Raw genomic sequence first — 21,604 nt, forward strand, 5'->3', positions numbered from 1 at the left:
AGCTATCCCGCCCCCGCGGCGCCCTCCTCCTCCTCCTTCTCCTCCTCCCCCCCTTCGGCCTCGTCGCCGGGCCGCCTGTCATCTTTACTGCGGGCAGAGGCGAACGACGTAATCCGATCTGACGTAAGCTACCCCTCCTCCCCCAGTTTAGAGCCAGCCTGCTTTCCGGGCTAATCTCCCCCTCTGGAGACCGTTGGCTTTGCCCGGGAAACCTCGCGCCCCTCCCCCGCGCCGCGGAACGTGGGAACGTGGTGGCCGCGGCGTCGCCCGGCGCGCAGGAGATGACGCAAGATGCCGGCGGGCGCACGCGCCATGCCCACCGCGGCTTTAAGGCTCAGGGCGCGGAGAAGATTGCGCTGAGCTTTAGTGGAGGTGGGGGTAGGAGCCAGGGCGGGAGCCGGAGCCAGAGCCAGAGGTGGAGGTTGCCTGCAGTGCTGGGCTAGGTGACAGGGTCGCCTCCTTGTTCTTCCTCCAGCAGGAGCCCTGGATTTGGAGGCCGAGGGTCTGGGCTCTAGTTCCCTTTGCCATTGATTATCTGTGTGACCTTGGACAAGTCGTTTGCTTTCTCCGGACCCCCGGGGCCTTCTCCTCGGCATAAGGGACCTGATGGCCTCGGCGCCCTCTTCCACCTCTCCAGCTCAGTGAGCCTCATCAGATCCTGTAATGTAAGCTCCTCGAGGGCCGAGGGTCTTTGGATCTCCAGCGCCTCGCATGCAGGAGGCGCTAAATAAATGCATCTTTTCTGTCTGGTGGGAGGACCAGAAAGGATGTGGCTTTTGAACCCACCTTCTGGGCTCCTCCTTGAGCCTGGTGCAGGCCCCAACTTAAAGAACATTTTTAGGCAAATTGGATGAAATGTAAGACCAAGTCCGGGTTACAACCGGCCTGTACCTGCAAAATACCTTATGTTTTGTCCTTTGATGCCTCCGGTGGGACTCGTTCCACCCTACCTAAACATACACACACACTCACTCTCCACCCTACCTGTCCCCCAGCACACGCACATCCCAGCCTACCTGTAGCACAGCTCTGGCTGCATCTAAGCTGGAAGCTTGCCCTAGACTTTTAAGTGCAGTACAACAGGACATAGGTCATACAACTGTTAGTCCCTGGACCCAGTGATGTCCAGAGAAAGGGAGTCAACAAAAATGGGATCCTTTTTCCCTTGAGCGGGAATAGATTTTTTTTTCTAAATAGTCCATTTTGTTTCTCCAAGACTGACAGCAGAAGGCCCACTCCAGCAGCTGCTCCTGTCTGTGGTTCCAGCATGCCTTTTCACTGGGGATTGTGCCTGATATACAGGATGTCCAGGAGTCGGACAGGACCTATCAGAAAGACAACCCCACCACTACTGGGCTCGCTCTCCCGATATCTGACGCTGAGCACACAGAAGAGAATTTCAGGTGAAATTTTGGTGGACTTCTGTTGGGTCTGCTTAACTGCCAGGGTATTCCGGCTGTCAGAAGCAGCCAAAGTTTAATCAATTTCAATAGATTAGTCTGAAGTCTGTCTCTTTTCTATACGAGTGTCCCAAAAGTCTTAGTGCAGTTTTAAGCTGCTATTAAAACCTTAAAAAGCTGCTTGGAAGCTTAAAACTGTAAAAAAAACAACAACAACAACTTTTAGTACACAGTTTTACCCTTAAACTGCATTAAGACTTTTAGGATGCCCCATATAGAGACATGTATATGTACATACATGTTTACTTCTTTTCACTGAGTTGTTGCTGCTGAAAAGTTTTGTCAAGCAGGATGTTAAAAGACCAGTCAAAAGTAATCAGAGAGGGTAATTTACTACTCTTCTAGGAAGAGGCTTGGATTAAATGATCTCTAAGACCCCTTTCCAGTTGTAATATCTGGGGGCTTTACCTAAGATCCTGGTACCTTTGCTCTAGTGATCGGTAGCCTACCAATGGGAAAGAAGGGAAGTCTTAAAGCAGTACAGAAATAGGAGTCATCATTTATTAAATTCCTTAAGGACAACTGCAGTGGAATGTTTACTGTGGAAACATCTACAATGGGAGGAGCTGGCTGGAAGACCTAGATTTAAGTCCAGTCTCAGACATTCAATAGGTTTGTGATCCTGAATGAGTCACTTATCCTCTCTCAGTTTTGGTTTCTTCATGTATAAAATGGGGATGTAACAGCACCTACCTCACAGGATTATTGTCAAGTCAACAAGCATATATTAAGCACTTGCTGTGTGCCAGGTGCTGTGCTAATCTCTTGAGAATAAAATGAGAGCATACATGTCAAGCACTTTGCAATCCTTAAAGTGCCATATGAATCTTAAACATTATTGTTAAAAGATCCCTTCCTGTCAAAATGTTTAATTCTAGAAATTAAGTAATCTTTTTTCAGCCAGCCACTGTGATACCATTGGTATAGGGAGCTCTTGTTGCAGAAACTCATCTACTAATTCCAGCCAGTAACTCTTCTACAGGACTCCTTCATAGCCTTAGAGAGTTACTTGGGGCCACTTAGAGGATAAATGACTGGCCCAGGGACACCCAGTATGTGTCTGAGATGGAACTTACCCCCAGGTCTTCCTGACTCAGCAGCCAACCCAGTATCCACTAGATCATGCTTCCTCTCAATCATTATTAATGTTAGATGTAATTATACTCACTCTGGTGTAGGGGCGACCTTTGCTAACCAAGACTAAACTGATGTGTCCAGTCCAACATACAAAGCCTTTCAGTATAGGCCTGGCCAAAAAAAAAAAATCTATAGTCTGGGAACTAGTCAGGTATAGAGAGGCTCACTAGTAGTTTGGTCACAAGGTGGTAACTTTCATATCAAGTCACAAAGATTGTCTACTAAATCTCAGAAGTGTTGCAGCCTTTGTTGAGATGGCCAACACTGAAGAAATACGTGTATCTGACTTCAAGTATTCTATAAGCTTTATCTGCTAGAACAGAATACCAGAGCTATTGTGGTTTGGGATCCTTTCTTTAAAGCACTTTGAATATAAATATAAATTCGTTTAAGAAGCAGATTTTCATTTTTTAAATTGATATCTCATGTAATTTCATTAGTATTTTTCATTTAATAGATTTCAATAGTTTTGTTGTCCGAACTAATACTTGTGGAGAATTGCGTGCCTCTCACTTGGGCCAAGAAGTCACCTTGTGTGGATGGATTCAGTACAGAAGGTAAAGTGAATTAGAACTTTTAAGAACACTTGGCATTTTTGAGTGTGGTAAAGTGGCAGTGCACTGGATTTGTAATCATAGGCCCTACATTCCAGTCTTAGCTCCCCTAACCAGAACCCCCTGGGACCTCCAACAAGTCTTCAATCCTCAATTACATCATCAAGAAAATGGAGGGGTGGGATTAGATGCTCACTCGGCTCCTTCTCTCCCAGTCTGAGGACTCTATGGACTTTGAAGACAGCTGGAAGAGTCAAAGAATTGATGGCTCCCTGTAGTTCTCCCAGAGTGTTTCTAGGAATTTGGGGGTCTTAAGATCTAAAGAGGTCTTTCTTTGTGAACTTCACAGCCTTTATCTGATTGTGGCTTTTAGTTCAAGGTAAAGATCATAATAGGAATTTATTTTTTTTTAAATGTTAATCTTGCCTGATTGTAGTCCACTATAGTCATATCTATAAGGAGGAGCTAACTGAAGCAGTGGTACCAGTAGCATTCGTTTAAGTGCCTAGTAGTAAGCCTTTACCTTCTGGTAGTGTTACTAATTGGAGGAGCCCGGAGACCTGTCCTTGGGTTGAACTATTCCCTTCTGACCACCATGACCAGGCTCCAAGAGGTGTTTAGAAAGAGTTTATCTTAGTCTAAATTTAGTTTATGGGAGTCTGATCTTCACACAAGAACATTATTCACTAAGGCAAGATTAAAAGCTGTGAAAATATTCTATTTAAAACTGACCTGAAAAATGGCAAATGAAGCCACACCTATGCAGTAGTAATACTAATGTTACAGTCCTGGTAGCACTGATTTACACAAATACCATATGTTTAACATTTTTAATGACCAAACCATTTATCCCAAATACTGTATGTGTGCACTTCTAATGTTGACTACATGATTCACATGGGAAAGACATAAAACATAGCATGATAAAATGAAAGCTATTTCCTCTGGAGTCAGAGGACTCAGATACTGCCTCTGGTGTTCCTGACTCATAGGACTTTGAACAAATCCCTTAAATTCTCTTGACCTTAGTCTTCTTATCAATCAGATGAGGGAGTTGAATTAGAAGGCCTTCAGGTGGCCTCTAAGAGCACTTCTAGCTCTAGGGCTTATCTGATAAAAAAAAATAACTCCAAAAGATGGAATATAGGTCCTAAAAAAATAGTGCTTTGGGGGTTGTTTTTTGCTAAAGGAAAAATATCTATATAACTGTATTCCAAATATTACTAATTAGATTTGCTTCTAATAAACTCAAAACAGAAATTTTCTGACTTGATTTTAACAGACCCTATAGAGAACAGAAAGACTTGGGTTCAAAGTCCTGCCTTGGATACATACTAGCTGTGTGACACTGGGTGATTCAATTAACCTAAGAGAGTGCCCTAAACCATCTTCTTTGACTAAGTTATAGAAGAGGTGCCAAGGAGGAAGAGTTCCCTCACCTAGGAGTTCACTATACTAATGAAATCATGGGTCCAATCCCTGTTTTTATATTTAACACTACATTTAAATATAGTGGGATAGGTAGTGAAAAGCACACAATTTTTATGAAAAATATATTTGAGAATCCTTTTAACTACTTTCATTTTTTTAACTCTGTTTAAAGACTCTGCCCTCAAAAGTTCATTTTGTTCCTGAAGGTGTTTATTCTTTATGAATTTAGACAAAGCCTTTTCCTGATCCTGAGAGATTTCCATGGGCTAATTCAAGTCGTCATTCCCCAAAATGAGGTAAGAGAGAAGAGTTTTTATTTGGGAAAAACTCTTGAATGCTGGGGAGGAAAGTTAGTCAAGTGTGGCTGCAGCTTTGAGCTCAGCTTTTATGGATGATTTAAAGTATTGAGTTTTTGTCACCAGGCCAGCAGGATGGCATTGGTTTCTACTTTGCATACTGGTTCTTGTTAGTGTTTATACTCCTGAAGGGAAAATAGTTTTTTGTTTAAATCTTGTGTTTCTGTAATATATATATAAACTCTCAGGGATGCAGGATGAGTTTAGTGACATCAGGTTGTGTTCCATCAGCCACATTAGTGTGTGTTACTGCTGTTGGATTGAATTCCCCTTAACACTAATAATCATAGAGGCATTTTCGTACAAAATACATGGGTTTTGATTTAAAAGGGTTAATCTGCCTTTCATCTTCTTTCCCAAAAGGAAGATTTAAGAAACTCTTGACTGAGATTTTGACTTCCCTTGTCAAAACTTTAATAAAAAAAAAAAAAGCCTTTCAGTATTCAAAAAGACCCTTAAAGTTAATGACAATGACATTATTTGATACACTCTGGCACCTGATCTGTAAAGCACCCATCCTTTTCTAAGAATCACATTGGTGACTCCAAAAATGCCTTCCAAGTCACTGTGTTTCTGGTAACTATTTTTTTTTTCCTTTTTGTAGTCAGCTGCCTCCATAAAGAAGCTATTATGTGAAGCTCCCATAGAATCTGTGGTTCAGGTTACTGGAACTGTTATCTCTCGGCCTCCAGGGCAGGAAAATCCAGTTAGTATTTCAAAAATTGTCTATGTAAATTTCATGGAACTGGGATTGGAAGTATGTCGCATATTATTTTACATGTGCATGTCTAGATGTATATGTTTGTTTCTTTATACACATGTGTATGTGTGTTTGGACATGTGGACACGTGAGCACATGTAGCTATGGATGTTGACTTTTACTAGAGCAGCACTAAAAATGGATAGCTTTGTCATGCCTAAATCTCTTGATGAGAGGTTGATTGGTGTGGGGATACGGGTTGACTTTGGAGTCAGGAAGACCTTGGTTCAAGTCCCACCTCAGACGTAACTTGGCTTTGTGATCCGGGACAAGTCACTTAATGAGAGTTCTTCTCTGGCAACTTCCAGTACCAATAAAATTGCAGGACCAGGCCAAAAAATAACCCCTTTCTATATGTTTGTTTGTGTGGTTTCCCATAATTGTGTGGCACCAACATGCATTTATTGAGCACTTGCTTTGTGCAAAGCGCGGTGCTGGATTTTAGAGATGCAAGGACCAAATGAAATAGGCCCTTCCCTCAGGAAGCTCGCATCCTGGGAAAATACAGCACATGAACAGGTGGCAAGGGCCTCTGCAGAAGTCTGCACAAAAATGATACAGCTTGCATTGCATGTGTTTACTTACATGTTGTCTCGCCTATTAGATTGTGGGCTCCTTGAGGACAGAAACTGTCTTTTGTCTCTTCTTGCATGCCTAGCACTTAGCACAGTACCGGCGCATAGTAGGCACTTAGTAAATGCTTATTGAGTTGAATGCGTACGTTTGCCATTTAGTACGTGATAAGTATTTTTAAATTGTGTGTATGTGATAAATGCTTGTGGATACAAACGCATTGTGCCTTTATGTAGATGAAAAATGAAAGTAGGTTGTGTATTCATCTGGAACATAAGTCTACTGAAATTAAGTTATAAGCTTAAATTTACATACACGAAAGGCAGCAAAAGCTGGAATCACTTTCACTAAATATAGGTGAGAGCGAAAAGGATAACGCATCATATCTTAAATTGTTGAATTCAGTTTGTCTTTTAACGCTGTGGGCAAATACACTAGCACGTATGAAAGGGGACAGTTAAAAACTCCTCAGCGTTTGGAGAGAGTCAAGGCCCTACGTCCTGTTGTGTGGTTTTAAAAATAGGTGTTTCTTTCCTCTTTTTAGAAAATGCCAACAGGTGAAATTGAAATCGAAGTGAAAACAGCTGAGCTTCTGAATTCCTGCAAGAAGCTGCCCTTTGAAATTAAGGACTTTATGAAGGTCACTACAGTCTTTTTTTTCTATACGGTTTACAGGAAACGTTGGTATTATCAAAGAAAAGTAGAACATTGATAGAGACTATGCATGATTTCCAAAGAGTGAAATAGAAACACTTTATGATAGAGACACCTTAAATTTTCCTGTGTCGCAACTTCTCTATGAACTATCCTCAAATACCTGTAGTTCCCTTTGTATCCAAAAAACACCTTTTGTGCTGTGAGGTAGGTTAATATTTCACCCTCACACATTCTAGATATCTGTTCTTTGAGGGCTGGTTTGTCACTTTTGGTAAACTCATCTGTCTCTGCCAGTCTGTGCAATCTTCCTGCGATTGTTTTTGATCTTAGGAGTAAATCTGTGCCTGGCATGAAAGTAGCGGTTGGGGTCTATTCAGAACACACGTGACACCCCGTACTTGCTCAAGCTGAAAACAGTGTTGAGGACCTTCATGTGATCATGGCTACCTCAGGCCTCACAAGGCACAATCACCATAATTTAGAATGCTTTCTGCTAAAGGAAAAATAAACTGTAGATCCAAAAATCACCCATTGTGTTATCAGGTAGGTAAGCATGGCCCTGTCACGCACTCTAGACACCTGAGTCGTCTGCTATAGTGTCTTCTTCTCCCCGTTCCATACCTTGAAATTCCGGAGCTTTATTAGCCACTTTCTTGTCCTTTGAATCATCTCTGTTGAAGAGATGACCTCATCTTGCCAAGGCCAGCCCTTCTTCTCTTTGTACAACCTTGATTCTGTTCTGTGCTGTCTCCTCTGGGAGCTTGCCCCTTCAGTTGTTCCCCTCCCTTTCAAATTCAGGATCCTTTTTATCTTCTAGGTCCTCCCTCACCACCAACAGATACCCAGGTTTCCTCCATCTTTTCAAGATCTTTCACTTGATTCTACTATTCTTTAAAGCTATCATCCTATGTATTTCTCTGTGGGTTTGGGTGTATATGTGTATGTTATGTGTGTGTGTCTGTGTATTGGTGTGTCTGTATGCATATACACACACACTGCTACTATGTGTGTGTATGAAATCTCCTTTTCACTGCCAAACATCTTAGAAAAAGTCATTTTTCCTGTTGCCTCTTCTCTCACTTCCTTTACCAATCACTCCCTTGCTGTCTGCTTTCTGATACACCACTCAACTGAAACAGCTTTTTCCAGGATTACCTGTGATGAATCTATTGGCTTTTTCTCCTGACTATTGAATCTGATGGTTTTTTCTCAGTAGTTCTGCTTGACTTTTATGTAATGGTGACATCAATTATTCCTTCCTTCTGGAACACATTTTAATTGACACTATCATTCTTTTAGTCCTCCACTTTTGCAACTTTGAAGTCACTTCTGTTTATGTAACCATTGTTTAGTCTTATCAGTTCTCCTTTCACAGTTTCTCTTTCATCTGTCCCTTTGCCTTCACTCACATAGCCACTACCCTAGTTCAAGCCCTCATCGCTTCTTTTCTAGATTACTGCAGAAACCTCCTGATTAGCCTCCTTGCTCCCATGCCAGCAGTGGTAAAGTCTAACAATTGATATGTCCCTGACTATTTGATCAATGGTTTTTACTGCTATGAAGGTTTGCATACTAGCTCTTCCCTTTCTATTCTATTCCCCAACATTTTATCCCTTTCAGAGAATCCTGTGCTAAGGAATAAATTCTTAGTTGATATGTTTATGGACTAAAACAATTTCAAAATTGAACTAAAGATCAAATAAATAGAAGTGACATGGTAGGTAGCATTTCTCAAAGCAGACTAGTTCCATTCAAGGGTGAAAAACTTGAAATTTAAATCAGAAACTGATTAAGTGGAAATCTGTAGAATTAGGATTGTGCCTTCTGCCATTTGATAAATATGAGGTTAACAGGAACACTACCCTTCCTGGATTATGAAGAACTAGAATGAAGACTTACTAGGGCTGTATATATAAATGCTGATGGATTATATGGTAGAAATTAAAGTTGCGCTAACATTTTAGGAAAAATATTTGTCTGAAAAATTATCTTTTAATGTTTGTTTAAAGCATATTTCTCTCTTAAGACTATATGGACATCACTTTTTTAAAAATTTGTTTAGAAAACAGAAGCTCTTCGTATGAAGTATCGCTACTTAGACTTACGTAGTTCCCAAATGCAGTATAATCTAAGACTGAGATCCCAGATGGTCATGAAAATGCGGGAATACCTCTGTAATCTGCATGGTAAGAACAATGTCGGAGTGTTCCTCTAAGCACTCCAGTATCTTTTCTGTTTACTGAAATGTACCTATCTGCCTCGTTCCTATGATGCATTCAGCATATACAGCAGCATGAGTAAAATAATGGTTGTTTTCAGGATATTTTTACCAGAAAAATAATCTAAAAGTCTAGTCAGTGGCTCAAAAGGGTCTGCTTTTTGGGAAGTGATTAATGGTTATCGAATTGAAATGGCAAAGACAAAAGGCATGCTTATCAGATCTTCAGTTGAAACACACTTGGGAAGATAAATAATAATAGCTCATCTCTATATCACTCTTTAAAGCTCATAAAGGGCTTTCATCACAGACTCATAAGATAATTATTGCCCATGTTTTGTAGCTGAACAGACTGAGGCTTCAAGTCTTAAAGTGCTGCCTTAAGAGAAGCAGCCGGATGTAGTGAAAATGGCCTGGGGCTTGGTGTCACGGGGCCTGGCTTTGCATGCCTGCTCTACCACTGACCCCCCTGTGCATGTGACTTGGGCAAGTCAAGGCCTGCTTCTGCTTAGCCTCCTATCTCGTCATTCCTCTCAGCCATTCTGAGTAGGACATGTGTGTCATTTTCTTTAACCATCTTCTTGTACTTCTATCACTGTTTGGTGCTGCCTAGGAAAATTTTTCTAGTTTTCATTTAAATTTTTTGTTATCTTTGGTATTCTCATATAACATTCAGAAAACCTGGACAGCAGCAGGAGATAAGGAATCATAAATAGTTTATAAACTGTTTTATGCAGAATTATAGGATTTACCAAATCCCTAAAACCTGCTTCTTGGTGGTATTTGTGGAAATAGAGATTAATAAACTAGGTGGTATCCACCAGCCATAATTCCTATTCTAGGAGCAATTACAGAGATGATGTACTTCATTCTGGGCTTCATTAGTTGACTAATTACAAATTTGATGTTCTTCTTTTAGGGTTTGTGGATATTGAAACACCAACATTATTTAAGAAAACTCCAGGGGTATGTATATTCCTTACTCAGTTTTCTGTTACTTTTTCCTTAATATCTTAATATTCTGGAACATTATGTCATTTTGTTTTTCTCCTGATTGCACTTTGACTCAGCAAGTATTAAGCACGTGCTCTTTGCCAAGAGCTGCTCCAGGCCCTGGAGTTTGAAAGACAAAAACGAAATACTCCTTTGCCTTAAGAAGTTTACCTTCTACTCGGGTAGTACCACATGTACACAGATAAGTCCATACAAGGTAACTCAAGGAGGTAAGGAGCACCAGCAACCTAGAGACTGTAGAAAGGTGTCACCCCCAAAGGTGAGACATGAGCTGAGTCTTAAAAGACAAAAGGCTTCTAAGGAGGGAGTGTATTCCTGGTATTGGAGACAGACAGAAGGTGGTATCTCAAGGTTAGGGAACAGTTAGTAGACTAGTTAAACTGGAACATAAAGTTAGCGAAAGAGAGTCTTATTAAACAAATCAGGAAAAATGAGTAGGAGCGAGAATGTAGACGGCTTTAAATATCCAACTCTGAAATTATATTTGTGCCCAAAGGAAATGATTTTTGAGCTACGGAGTGACACTGTCAGATCTATGCCTTCGGAAGATGATTTTGGCAACTGTGTGGGGAGTGGGCTGGAATCAATGAGGGTGAATTAAGCGGCTGTTAAAATAGTGCAGGTGGGAATTGATAAGGAGAAGAACCAGGGTGGCGGCTTCATGAGGGAGTAGATGCAAGAGGCATTATGGAACCAGGATCAATAAAGCTCAACACAGGTGGAGCCAAGATGGCAGCTGGAAAGCAGGAACTAGCGTGAGCTCCCCGCCAAGTCCCTCCAAAAACCTATAAAAAATGGCTCTGAACCAATACTAGAACTGCAGAACCCACAAAATAGCAGAGGGAAGCAGGGCTCTAGCCCAGGACAGCCTGGATGGTTGCTGGGTGAGGTCTTTCGCTCACGGAGCTGGGAGCGGAGCAGAGCCCAGCATGAGCCGTGTGGACCAACCAGACCAGGAGTCGGGCGGAGCGGGCCCTAGTGCCCTGAATCAGTGAGCTGTGGCAGTTGCCAGACTTCTCAACCCACAAACACCAAAGACAGCAGAAAAGAACTGCAGAACCCACAAAATAGCGGAGGGAAGCAGGGCTCTAGCTCAGGACAGCCTGGATGGTCTCTGGGTAAGGTCTATACTGCGCAGAGCTGGGAGCAGAGCGGAGCAGAGCCCAGCGTGGGCAGCATGGACCAACCAGACCAGGAGCCGGGTGGAGCGTGCCCTAGCGCCCTGAATCAGTGAGCTGCAGCAGTTACCAGACTTCTTAACCCACAAACACCAAAGACAACAGAGAAGGTTAGTGGGAAAAGCTGCTGGGGACAGAGTGAAAGAAGGAGTTCCTGGTTCGGTCACTGCCCCGGGGGCAGTGGAGGTGGGGCAGCTACAGAAGTACAGCTGCAGTTGCCTCTGGCCCCAGGCCCACCTGGTGGGAGGAATCAAGTGGCGGATCAGAGCAAGAGTGAAGAGCCTGCTGAAGATCTAAGCCCAGTCCGGGTTGGGGGTTCTTGGGGAAGGAGGAATGCTGGTGTGGCAGAGCTAGCGCATCCCCCCAAGCTTGGAACATAGAACTCTTCACTCTACAAGTAGTCATACCCCGCTGAAAAACTCAAGGGTCAAGTAAGTTGGCTGGGAACATGGCCAGGCAGCAAAAACGCACCCAGATTCAGTCTCAGACTCTGGAATCTTTCTTTAGTGACAAAGAAGACCAAAACGTACAGCCAGAAGAAGTCAACAAAGTCAAAGAGCCTACAACAGAAGCCTCCAAGAAAAACATGAACTGGTCTCAGGCCATGGAAGAGCTCAAAAAGGATTTGGAAAAGCAAGTTAGGGAAGTAGAGGAAAAATTGGGAAGAGAAATGAGAAGGATGCAAGAAAACCATGAAAAACAAGTCAATGACTTGCTAAAGGAGACCCAAAAAAATACTGAAAAATATACTGAAGAAAACAACACCTTAAAAAATAGACTAACTCAAATGGCAAAAGAGCTCCAAAAAGCCAATGAGGAGAAGAATGCCTTGAAAGGCAGAATTAGCTAAATGGAAAAGGAGGTCCAAAAGACCACTGAAGAAAATACTACCTTAAAAATTAAATTGGAGTAAGTGGGAGCTAGTGACTTGATGAGAAATCAAGATATTATAAAACAGAGCCAAAGGAATGAAAAAATGGAAGACAATGTGAAATATCTCATTGGAAAAACCACTAACCTGGAAAATAGGTCCAGGAGAGATAATTTAAAAATTATTGGACTACCTGAAAGCCATGATCAAAAAAAGAGCCTAGATATCATCTTTCAAGAAATTATCAAGGAGAACTGCCCTGATATTCTAGAGTCACAGAGCAAAATAGAAATTGAAAGAATCCACCAATCGCCTCCTCAAATAGATCCCAAAAAGAAATCTCCTAGGAATATTGTCGCCAAATTCCAGAGCTCCCAGGTCAAGGAGAAAATACTGCAAGCAGCCAGAAAGAAACAATTTGAGTATTGTGGAAACGCAATCAGAATAACCCAAGATCTAGCAGCTTCTACACTAAGAGGTCAAAGGGCTTGGAATACGATATTCTGGAGGTCAATGGAGCTAGGATTAAAACCAAGAATCACCTACCCAGCAAAACTGAGTATCATGCTCCAAGGCAAAATGTGGATTTTCAATAAAATAGAGAACTTTCAAGCTTTCTCAGTGAAAAGACCAGAGATGAATAGAAAATTTGACTTTCAAACACAAGAATCAAGAGAAGCATGAAAAGGTAATCAAGAAAAAGAACAAGAAAAAGAAATTGCAAGGGACTTACTAAAGTTGAACTGTTTTGTTTACATTCCTACATGGAAAGATGATGTGTATGATTCATGAGACCTCACTATTAGGGTAACTGAAGGGAATATGCTCATATATGTGTGTGTGTGTTTATGTGTATATGTGAGTGTGTATGTATGTATATATGTATGTGTGTGTATATATATATATATGGAGAGAGAGAGAAAGAGTGAGCTCACAGGGTGAGTTGAAGATGAAGGGAAAATATCTAAAAGAAATAAAATCAAATTAAGGGATGAGAGAGGAATATATTGAGAGAGGGAGATAGGAAGAGATAGAATGGGGTAAATTATCTCACATAAAAGTGGCAAGAAAAAGCAGTTCTGTAGGAAGAGAAGAGAAGGCAGGTGAGGGGGAATGAGTGAATCTTGCTCTCATCAGATTTGACCTGAGGAGGGAATACCATACATACTCAATTGGATATCTTACCCCACAGGAAAGAAGAAGGAAGAAGATAAAAAAAGGGGGGGATGATAGAAGGGAGGGCAGATGGGGGTGGAGGTAATCAAAAACAAACACTTTCGAAAAGGGACAGGGTCGAGGGAGAAAATTCAATAAAGGGGGATAGGTTAGGAAGAAGCAAAATATAGTTAGTCTTTCACAACATGAGTATTGTGGAAGAGTTATACATAATGATATGCATGTGGCCCATGTTGAATTGCTTGACTTCTTAGGGAGGGTGGGTGGGAAGGGAAGAGGGGAGAGAATTTGGAACTCAAAAGTTTTAAAAACAGATGTTCAAAAAAAAAAAGTTTTTGCAGGCAACTAGAAAATAAGATACACAGGCAATGGGGCGTAGAAATTTATCTTGCCATACAAGAGAGGAAGGGCAAAGGGGGTGGGAGGGGAGTGGGGTGATAGAAGGGAGGGCTGACTGGGGAACAGGGCAACCAGAATGTACACCATCTTGGAGTTGGGGGGTGTAGAAATGGGGAGAAAATTCGCAATTCAAACTCTTGTGAAAATCAATGCTGACAACTAAATATATTAAATAAAAAAAATTTAAAAAAAATAAAGCTCAACAGTTGATAACATCAAGAGGATAGAAAAAGGGAAGAGTCAGCAATGCCAAGTCTATCAGCCAATGTGACTGTAAATATGGCTGTGCCCTAAGGGCCTAAGCAGAGACAGGGACATTTGGAAGAGGGGAGAGTTTGAGGAGGAAGATTTGAACATACTTTCGTTTGAGGCATCTACAAAAAGTAGGTGGCAGTGTATCAGGCAGTTGGTGATATGCAGCTGAAGTACAGGAAAGATTAGGACTAGATCTGTACGTGTGTGTGTGTGTGTGTGTGTGTGTGTGTGTGAGAGAGAGAGAGAGAGAGAGAGAGAAAGATGCTGAGATAATAATTGAACTCATAGAAGCAGATGAGATCACCAAGCTGGGTCCAACTTTTCTGTTTTATTTTCAGGTTTGTTAGATACTTAACTGGTATTAATTGATAAGGGATTGGGAAAGATTCATAGTCTACAATTGGTTGTCTTTCATCCGAAGGATCCAAGAAGAATACTGAGTTACCAAACTTTGGTATTTTTGCACAAAATTTTATTGATTGGCTTAGTAACTATAGTTTAAGCAGCAGTTCAACAAACATTAATTGAGTGTCTACTGTTTACAAGAAAGGTGGTTAAGTAGAGAAGGCATAAAGATAAATAAGAACAGTCCCTGTTTTTAATGAGTTTATCATTTCAATGAGTTTACATTTAAATGTAGGAAATAAGTTAACATTTATTTGAGTAGAAAATAATGCACAAGATAATCTTGATTGTCCAGCTGCTAAGCCAGAACTTTTTTTTAACTTCAACTTGCTTGATCTTAGCAATGTATAACAGTAGTTTAGGCCAATTATTTATACTTTGCTTTTAATTTTCAACAATCTCCCCATTCTTTTCCTTGCTTTGATATCAGGGTGCAAAAGAATTTGTGGTACCATCAAGGGAACCCGGAAAGTTTTATTCTCTTCCTCAGAGTCCTCAACAGTTCAAGCAGCTTTTGATGGTTGGTGGTTTCGACAGGTAAGATTTCTTTAATCTAGCTGTTACCAAAAATGGGAATGTTTAGGAACTCAGACTTTTGAGAAGGGTAGGATATTTACAGGTGTTTCATAAAATGAAATTCTGTACTGATGTATGGATTACCAAATGATTCCAGTGTAGATTTGGGAATGATACTCTTTAAGTGATGGGCAGAAGAAAAAAATTAGGTTTAATAAATCAATAAGTATTTATTAAGACATTACTATGTGCCAGGCACTCAGTGCCAGAGATTCAAGTACAAAGAACAAAACAATCCCTATTTATAAGGAACTTACATTGTAATGAAAAAGATTAAAAGTACATGTAAAAATATATATAACATAAATATAAAGTTAATAAATGCAAATATATGCAAAGTAGTTAAATAAAAAGTAATTTCAGAGGGACAGGCTATCGGGAGGATCAGGAAAATACAAAAAAAGGTGCCTGAGCTGTAAAAGAGGGTCTGCTCTGAGGCAGAAATAAGGAAGGAGTACATTTCTGGCATCCCCAGAATGGAAAGCAGAGTGTCAGTGTTTGTAAGGAATAGAAAGAAGGCCAATTTGAATATATCCCAAAGTGGAATAATGTTCATTGAATCTGGAAAGAAAGGTTATATAAGGCTTTAAAAGATAAACAGAAGAACTTATATTTTATTCTACAGGCAGTAGGGAGCCACTGAAGTTGGTTGAATAGCAAAATCACATGGTCAGATTTGTGCGTAAGGAAAAATACTTTAACAAAAGCGTGGAAGTGACAGAGTAAAGAGAGACATAATGCAGGAAGGTCAGTTAGGAGGCTTTTGCAGTCATCTAGGTTAGAGGTTAGGAGGGCCTGAATTAAAATGGTAGTTATGTGAGTGGGGAGAAGGAGCTGCATTTGAGAGGTGTTGTGAAAAGTAAGAAATAGCAAGATTTGGTGACTCTTCAAATATGTGGGGAAGTCCAAAATAAGGCCAAGGTAATAAACCTTGGAGACTAGAAGGATGGCAGTGCCTTTGACAGAAATTAGAAGGGTTAAGGGGAAAAGACAAGTTAAGTTTTAGTTATACAGAGTTTGAGATATTTCCAAGTCATCCAGTTTGAAATGTACAATAAACAGTTTGGGATACAGAACCGGTACTCAGGAGAAAGACTGGAACTGCACAGTAGGGATGTATGAGTCACCTGCACCACAATGATAAGTAAACCCATGAGAGCTGACAAGGTTACCTGGAGGGAAAAGAAAAGAGGGCCTTGGATGGTGGTTTTATGAATGGGAGAGTCAGAATCACTAAGACTTGAGGCAGAACCAAGATGATAGAGTAAGGGCAGGGACTTACTTGCCTGAGATCTCCCAAATTCCCCTCCAAACAACTTTAAAATAACGCCTCAAAATGAATTTGGAGCAAACCAGCAAAAGGACAAAATAAAACAATTTTCCAGCCCAAGACAACCTAGGTCAGCAGGAAAGGTCTTTCATGCTGGGATGAGAGTGGAGCTGAGACTATACTGGCCTGGATCAGCAGCACCTGCTTCGAGAGCTTTCAGCTCACAGACAGTAAGGAGGTCAGACAACTGGTCAAAAAGAGATTACAGGGGACCCTTCACTGGCACTGGGCACAGTAACTTGTTGCATTGCCCATATGCTTTTTCAGGTCACAGTCCCAGAGCAAAAAGGAACAATAGAGCATGTAACCCTATAGAGCAGGGACCCTGATTTCAGTTCCAGGGCAGAAGAGAGCTCTTGTGGTCACTCACAGACCAGAGCACAAGCCAGAAAAACAGAGATCCCACCTATCCTTAGATCATGCTGCCTTGGAAGAATGGAAAACTTACAGGACCTCTCCCCACCAGCTCTGAAAACAGCAGCACAAAAATACAGGAATTTGGGACAGTGCCCTCTCTACAAAATAAAACAAAAAATAAATAAAAATGAGTAAGCAAAGGAGAAAGAACCCAACCATAGATAGTTACTACAGGGATAGAAAAGATCTGAGTTTATATTCAGAGGAAGATAATAGAGCTTGAAAAGTCACTCCTTTTTCTTTTTTGGGGGGTGGGGGCAGGGCAATTTGGGGTTAAGTGACTGGCCCAAGGTCACACAGCTAGTACATGTGTCAATTGTCTGAGGCCAGATTTGAACTCAGGTCCTCCTGACTCCAGGGCCGGTGCTCTACTCACTGTGCCACCTAGCTGCCCCAAAGTCACTCCTTTTTCAATGAGAACATGAAATGGTCCCAAGCCCAAAAAGAGTTCGTGGAAGAACTTAAAAAGGACTTTAAAAATCAAATAAGAGAGATCAAAGAAAAATTAATAAGAGCAATCCAAGAAAATCAAGAAAATTATGAAAAGAAAGTCAACCAACTAGAAATAGAGAATCAAAAACTTAAGGAAGAAAATAATTCTTTGAAAACTAGAATTGGGCAAGGGGAAGCTAATGACATTCTAAGACACCAAGAAATCATAAAACAAAATCAAAAGACTGAAAAAATAGAAGAGAAAGTGAAACATCTCGTTAGAAAAACAACTGATCTAGAAAACAGTTTGAGGAAAAGTAAAATGAGTAGTTGGACTACCGGAAAATTATGATTAAGAAAAAAGTCTTCATACAATATTCCAAGAAATTATCAAGGAAAATTGCCCTGAACTTCTAGAACAAGAAGGCAAAGCAGAAATAGAAAAAAAAATCCACTGATCACCACCTGAAAGAGATCCCAGAAGGAAAACTTACAGGATTATCAGTGAAGTTTCAAAGCTCCCAGGATAAGGAGACTATATTGGAAGCAACAAGAAAAAAAACAATTAACCATCATGGAATTTGCAATAAGGATTATACAAGACCTAGCAGCTACTAAGTCAAAGGATGGTAGGTCTTGGAATGCTGTGTTCCATAAAGCAAAAGAGCTGGGGTTACAACCTAGGTTAATTTACACAGTAAAATTAAGTGTTATCCTGAATGAAAAAAAATGGACATTTAACAAACTCAAAGACTTTCAGGTTTTTGTGGCAAAAACCCCAGAATATAAGGGAAAATTTGACATATAACATCCAGGAAAAATATAAGATTAACATTAAAAACCGATTATAAGGGACTCAATAAGGTGAAATTGTTCACTTCATATATGTGAAAATATTGGCAGTACTTTTATGATTGTCATCATTTGGGTATTTTGAAAGAAAGGCATGAGCAAAGCTGAGTATGATGGGGTGATTCTAAAAAATAAAACTGTAGGGAAAGAAAAAAAAGCAATTATCTCATACAAATAAGGCATAAAAGGAAAAATTGATACAGCAGAAGCTAGTAGGGGGGTGATTGGGTAGTGCTGAAACCTTACTCTCATTGGGAATGAGTTAAAGAGGGAACAACATACATGTCTAGAAGGGTATAAAAGTCTTCTAAATTCAGAAATAAGAGAGTAAGGGGAGGAGGTAGGAGGAGAGGATAAGGAAGGGACTCTTAGAGGGGTGGGTAGAGTAAGGAATAGAAGAGCAAGGTAGTGGGTAGAAGTAAAGCAGAGGAGTGAGGAGAGATAGGGTAAAAGGGGTGAGAAGGATAGTGAGGAAAAATAGAAAGGAGGAAAATACACAACAAATACTTGTAGCTTAGAATGTGAATGGGATGAATTTACCCATAACACAGAAACAGATAGCAGATTAAAAATTTGAATTCAACAATATGTTGCTTTCAGGAAACATTATAAAAATTAGAGATACACACAAAGATAAAGTAAAGACCAGGAGTAGAATTTAGTATGTAAAAAACATCAGGAATAGTAATCATGATCTCAGACAAAGTTAAAGTAGATTTCATCAAAAGTGAAAAATAGAGAAACTACACTATGTGTCAGCAATATTATTCAGTCTTGTTTTAGACTATTAAAATACCTAGTCTAGATACTAGAGCGTATCTAGGTAAAACACCTAGAGTCTAGGTCCTAGACAGTATAAGATACTTGAGTGTACACCTGCCAGAAGAGACACAGGAACTATATGAACAGAAACATAGAACACTTTTTATACCAATAAATTCAGATCTAAATAATTGAAGTAATATTTATTGTTCATAGATAAATAAAGCCAAAATGATTTTTAAAATGACAGTCTTACCTAACTGATCTATTTATTTTGTCATCCCAATTAAATTACTAAAATTTATTTTACTGAATTTGAAAAAATAATAACAAAGTTCATTTGGAAGAACAAAAGGTTGGGAACTTCAAAGAAACCAGGGAGAAAAAGAGATGTAAAGGAAGTAGATTTAGCAGTATTAGACCTTAAACTATATCATAAGGCAAGAGCATTGTTGAAGTGTAAAAAAGATAATTTTAGTTATTTTAAATTAAAATTTTCTTATATAAATAAAATCTATATAAACAAGAATCGAAGAAATGCAGAAAATTGGGTGGGGGGTACCTTTCATAGACAATCTCTCAGATATGATGTGAGTGCTTTGGAATATTGCTGTGGTGAGCTGGTTGGTGGTGAGGAGATGGTGAGCTGGTTGATTTAGGAAAACATGGAAAGACTTGGACTTATGAAGGAAAATGCTATCCACCTTCAGAGAAACATGATAGGAGGAAATAGGCATAGTATGGTCTTACATATATGTGCATGAGTATATATGTGTGTATATATGTATAGATATAGATAGATATGTGTATGTGTGTATGTATGTATATATGTACATATACATACACACATATATGTGTATATGTGTGTATATATATGTATATCCACACTTATTTGTAGCCTTCTTTAGGGTGGTGGAGGGAGGGAAAGGGGAAAAAATTAAAAGTGCACAGCAGAGAACAAAAGAAAACCAACAAGAAAGCAAAACAAAGCTAGGAAACCTTGAAAACAATGTGTAGTATTTATTATATAGGTTTTTGTGAAATGGAAATTTATTTTATATTGAATCCTCTCTCATGGTCTGCTGTGTACATGGCAATTTTTTTTCTCATTTTATATTTAAGTTTAAAATAAAAAAAAATTTTTAAAAATTTGTTCAGTCATTTCATTTGTATCTGACTCTTTGGGATCCTATTTGGGGTTTTCTTGGCAAAGATACTGGAGTGGTTTGCCATTTCCTTCTCCAGCTCGTTTTACTGGTGAGAATCTGAGAAAAACAGGGTTAAGTGACTTGTCCAGGATCATATAGCTAGTAAATGTCTGAGGCCAGATTTGAAATCAGGAAAATGAGTCTTCCTGGTTCCAAGGCCAGTGCTCTATCCACCATGCCACCTAGCTGCCCTCCTCAAAAAAGGAGAATAGGCCAAATGGTAAAAGCATAATTATCCATTGCGGAAAAGAAAGGCAAAATTGGCCAAATGGAAAAAGATGTACAAAAATTCACTGAAGAGGAGAACTTAAAAAGTAGAATTGGCCAAATGGAAAAGGAGGTACAAAAACTCACTGAAGAAAATACTAAAAATACTGTCTGCCCCCAGTGAAAGAACTGATGAAGTCTAATTGAAGATCAAAGCACACTTTTTTTTAAACTTTCTTTTATTTTCTTGGGTTTTTTTTGTCTGTTTTCTTTCACAGCATGACTAATAATGGAATTATATTTTGCATGACTGCACAAAACCTTTATCAAATTGTTTGCCTTCTTAATGGTGAGGAGGGAGAGAATTTGGAACTCGACATTTTAAAAAAACAAATATTCGTTGTTTTTACATATAATTGGCAAAAAATTTGAAAAATTTTTAAAAGAATAAGGCTCAACTACAGTTGGGGGATATAATAGGGATGGTAAGCTAACAAAGGAAACTGAGGAGTAATAAGACAGGAAGCAAACCAGGAGAGAATAGTGGCACAAAAACTCAGAAAGAAAAGAGTAAACAAAGAGGGTGGCCAGAGGTGGCAGATGCAGAAAACAGGTTGAGAAGGGTTAGATCTAAGAAAAGACCATCAGAGATGGCAGTTATGAGATCATTGCTAACTTTCAGGAGAGCATTTTGAATTGAGCGATGTGGAATGAATGGAAGTCCAGTTGTGAAGGGTTGAAGAGTAAGTGAAAGGAGAAAAATGGAGGCAACAAAGGTGAACAACTTTTCCAAGGAGTTCGACCAAGAAAAGAGATATAGGACAACAGTTTACACTGATGGTAATATGTAGTGAAAATTTTTAAGCATGAAAGAGACTTAGTCTTGTTTGTTGAAGGCAGTAGGGAAGGATCCATTTGATGAGGAGTGGTTCAGATTCTGAAAGATGGAGAGATGATTAAGGGTGAAGAAGGACATAGGATCGAGTGAATGTTGAGAAGTTGGCCTTGGCAAAGAGAAGGGCTACCTCTCTGTCAGAGACCGGGGAAAAAGAGTGGGAGATGATGTCAGAGGGTTTTAAGATGAATAGAGAGAGAGAGAACTCACCTCAAATGACCTCAGTTTTTTTTTTTTTAATAAAGTAAGAAACAAGATGATCGACTTAAGAAGTGGGATGGACTGTGTAGAAAGAGGAATGGAAAGGTTGAGGAGGGAAGAGAAGGTTTGGAATAGCTTCACACAGGTTGAGAGATTAGCTTGGAACAACAGCAAAAATGGTAGAATGTGTCTTCCTTATGTGGCATTCATTCTCATTTGTGTTTTGCTGGCATGACTAAGATGGTGCCTTGTTGGAAAATGAGTGTCTTTCTTTCAGAGC

The 21,604-nt window shown here is 39.9% G+C and overlaps 1 protein-coding gene across 1 annotated transcript in view; it reads left to right on the top strand.

Annotated features, from left to right (window-relative positions):
* The first annotated feature begins 228 nt into the window (after positions 1-228).
* Positions 229-21,604, top strand: part of DARS2 (aspartyl-tRNA synthetase 2, mitochondrial) — a 39,855-nt gene continuing 18,479 nt past the window's right edge. Inside the window, exons 1-9 of the mRNA XM_036756366.1 lie at positions 229-665; positions 1,217-1,403; positions 3,055-3,154; positions 4,812-4,878; positions 5,543-5,644; positions 6,816-6,911; positions 8,991-9,114; positions 10,066-10,112; positions 14,875-14,981. Coding sequence (XP_036612261.1) covers positions 1,268-1,403; positions 3,055-3,154; positions 4,812-4,878; positions 5,543-5,644; positions 6,816-6,911; positions 8,991-9,114; positions 10,066-10,112; positions 14,875-14,981 — 779 coding nt within the window. The 5' untranslated portion in view covers positions 229-665; positions 1,217-1,267. The remainder of the gene's footprint in view (positions 666-1,216; positions 1,404-3,054; positions 3,155-4,811; positions 4,879-5,542; positions 5,645-6,815; positions 6,912-8,990; positions 9,115-10,065; positions 10,113-14,874; positions 14,982-21,604) is intronic.

Source organism: Trichosurus vulpecula, chromosome 4, assembly GCF_011100635.1.
Source record: "Trichosurus vulpecula isolate mTriVul1 chromosome 4, mTriVul1.pri, whole genome shotgun sequence".
In the NCBI taxonomy this organism is placed as follows: domain Eukaryota; kingdom Metazoa; phylum Chordata; class Mammalia; order Diprotodontia; family Phalangeridae; genus Trichosurus; species Trichosurus vulpecula.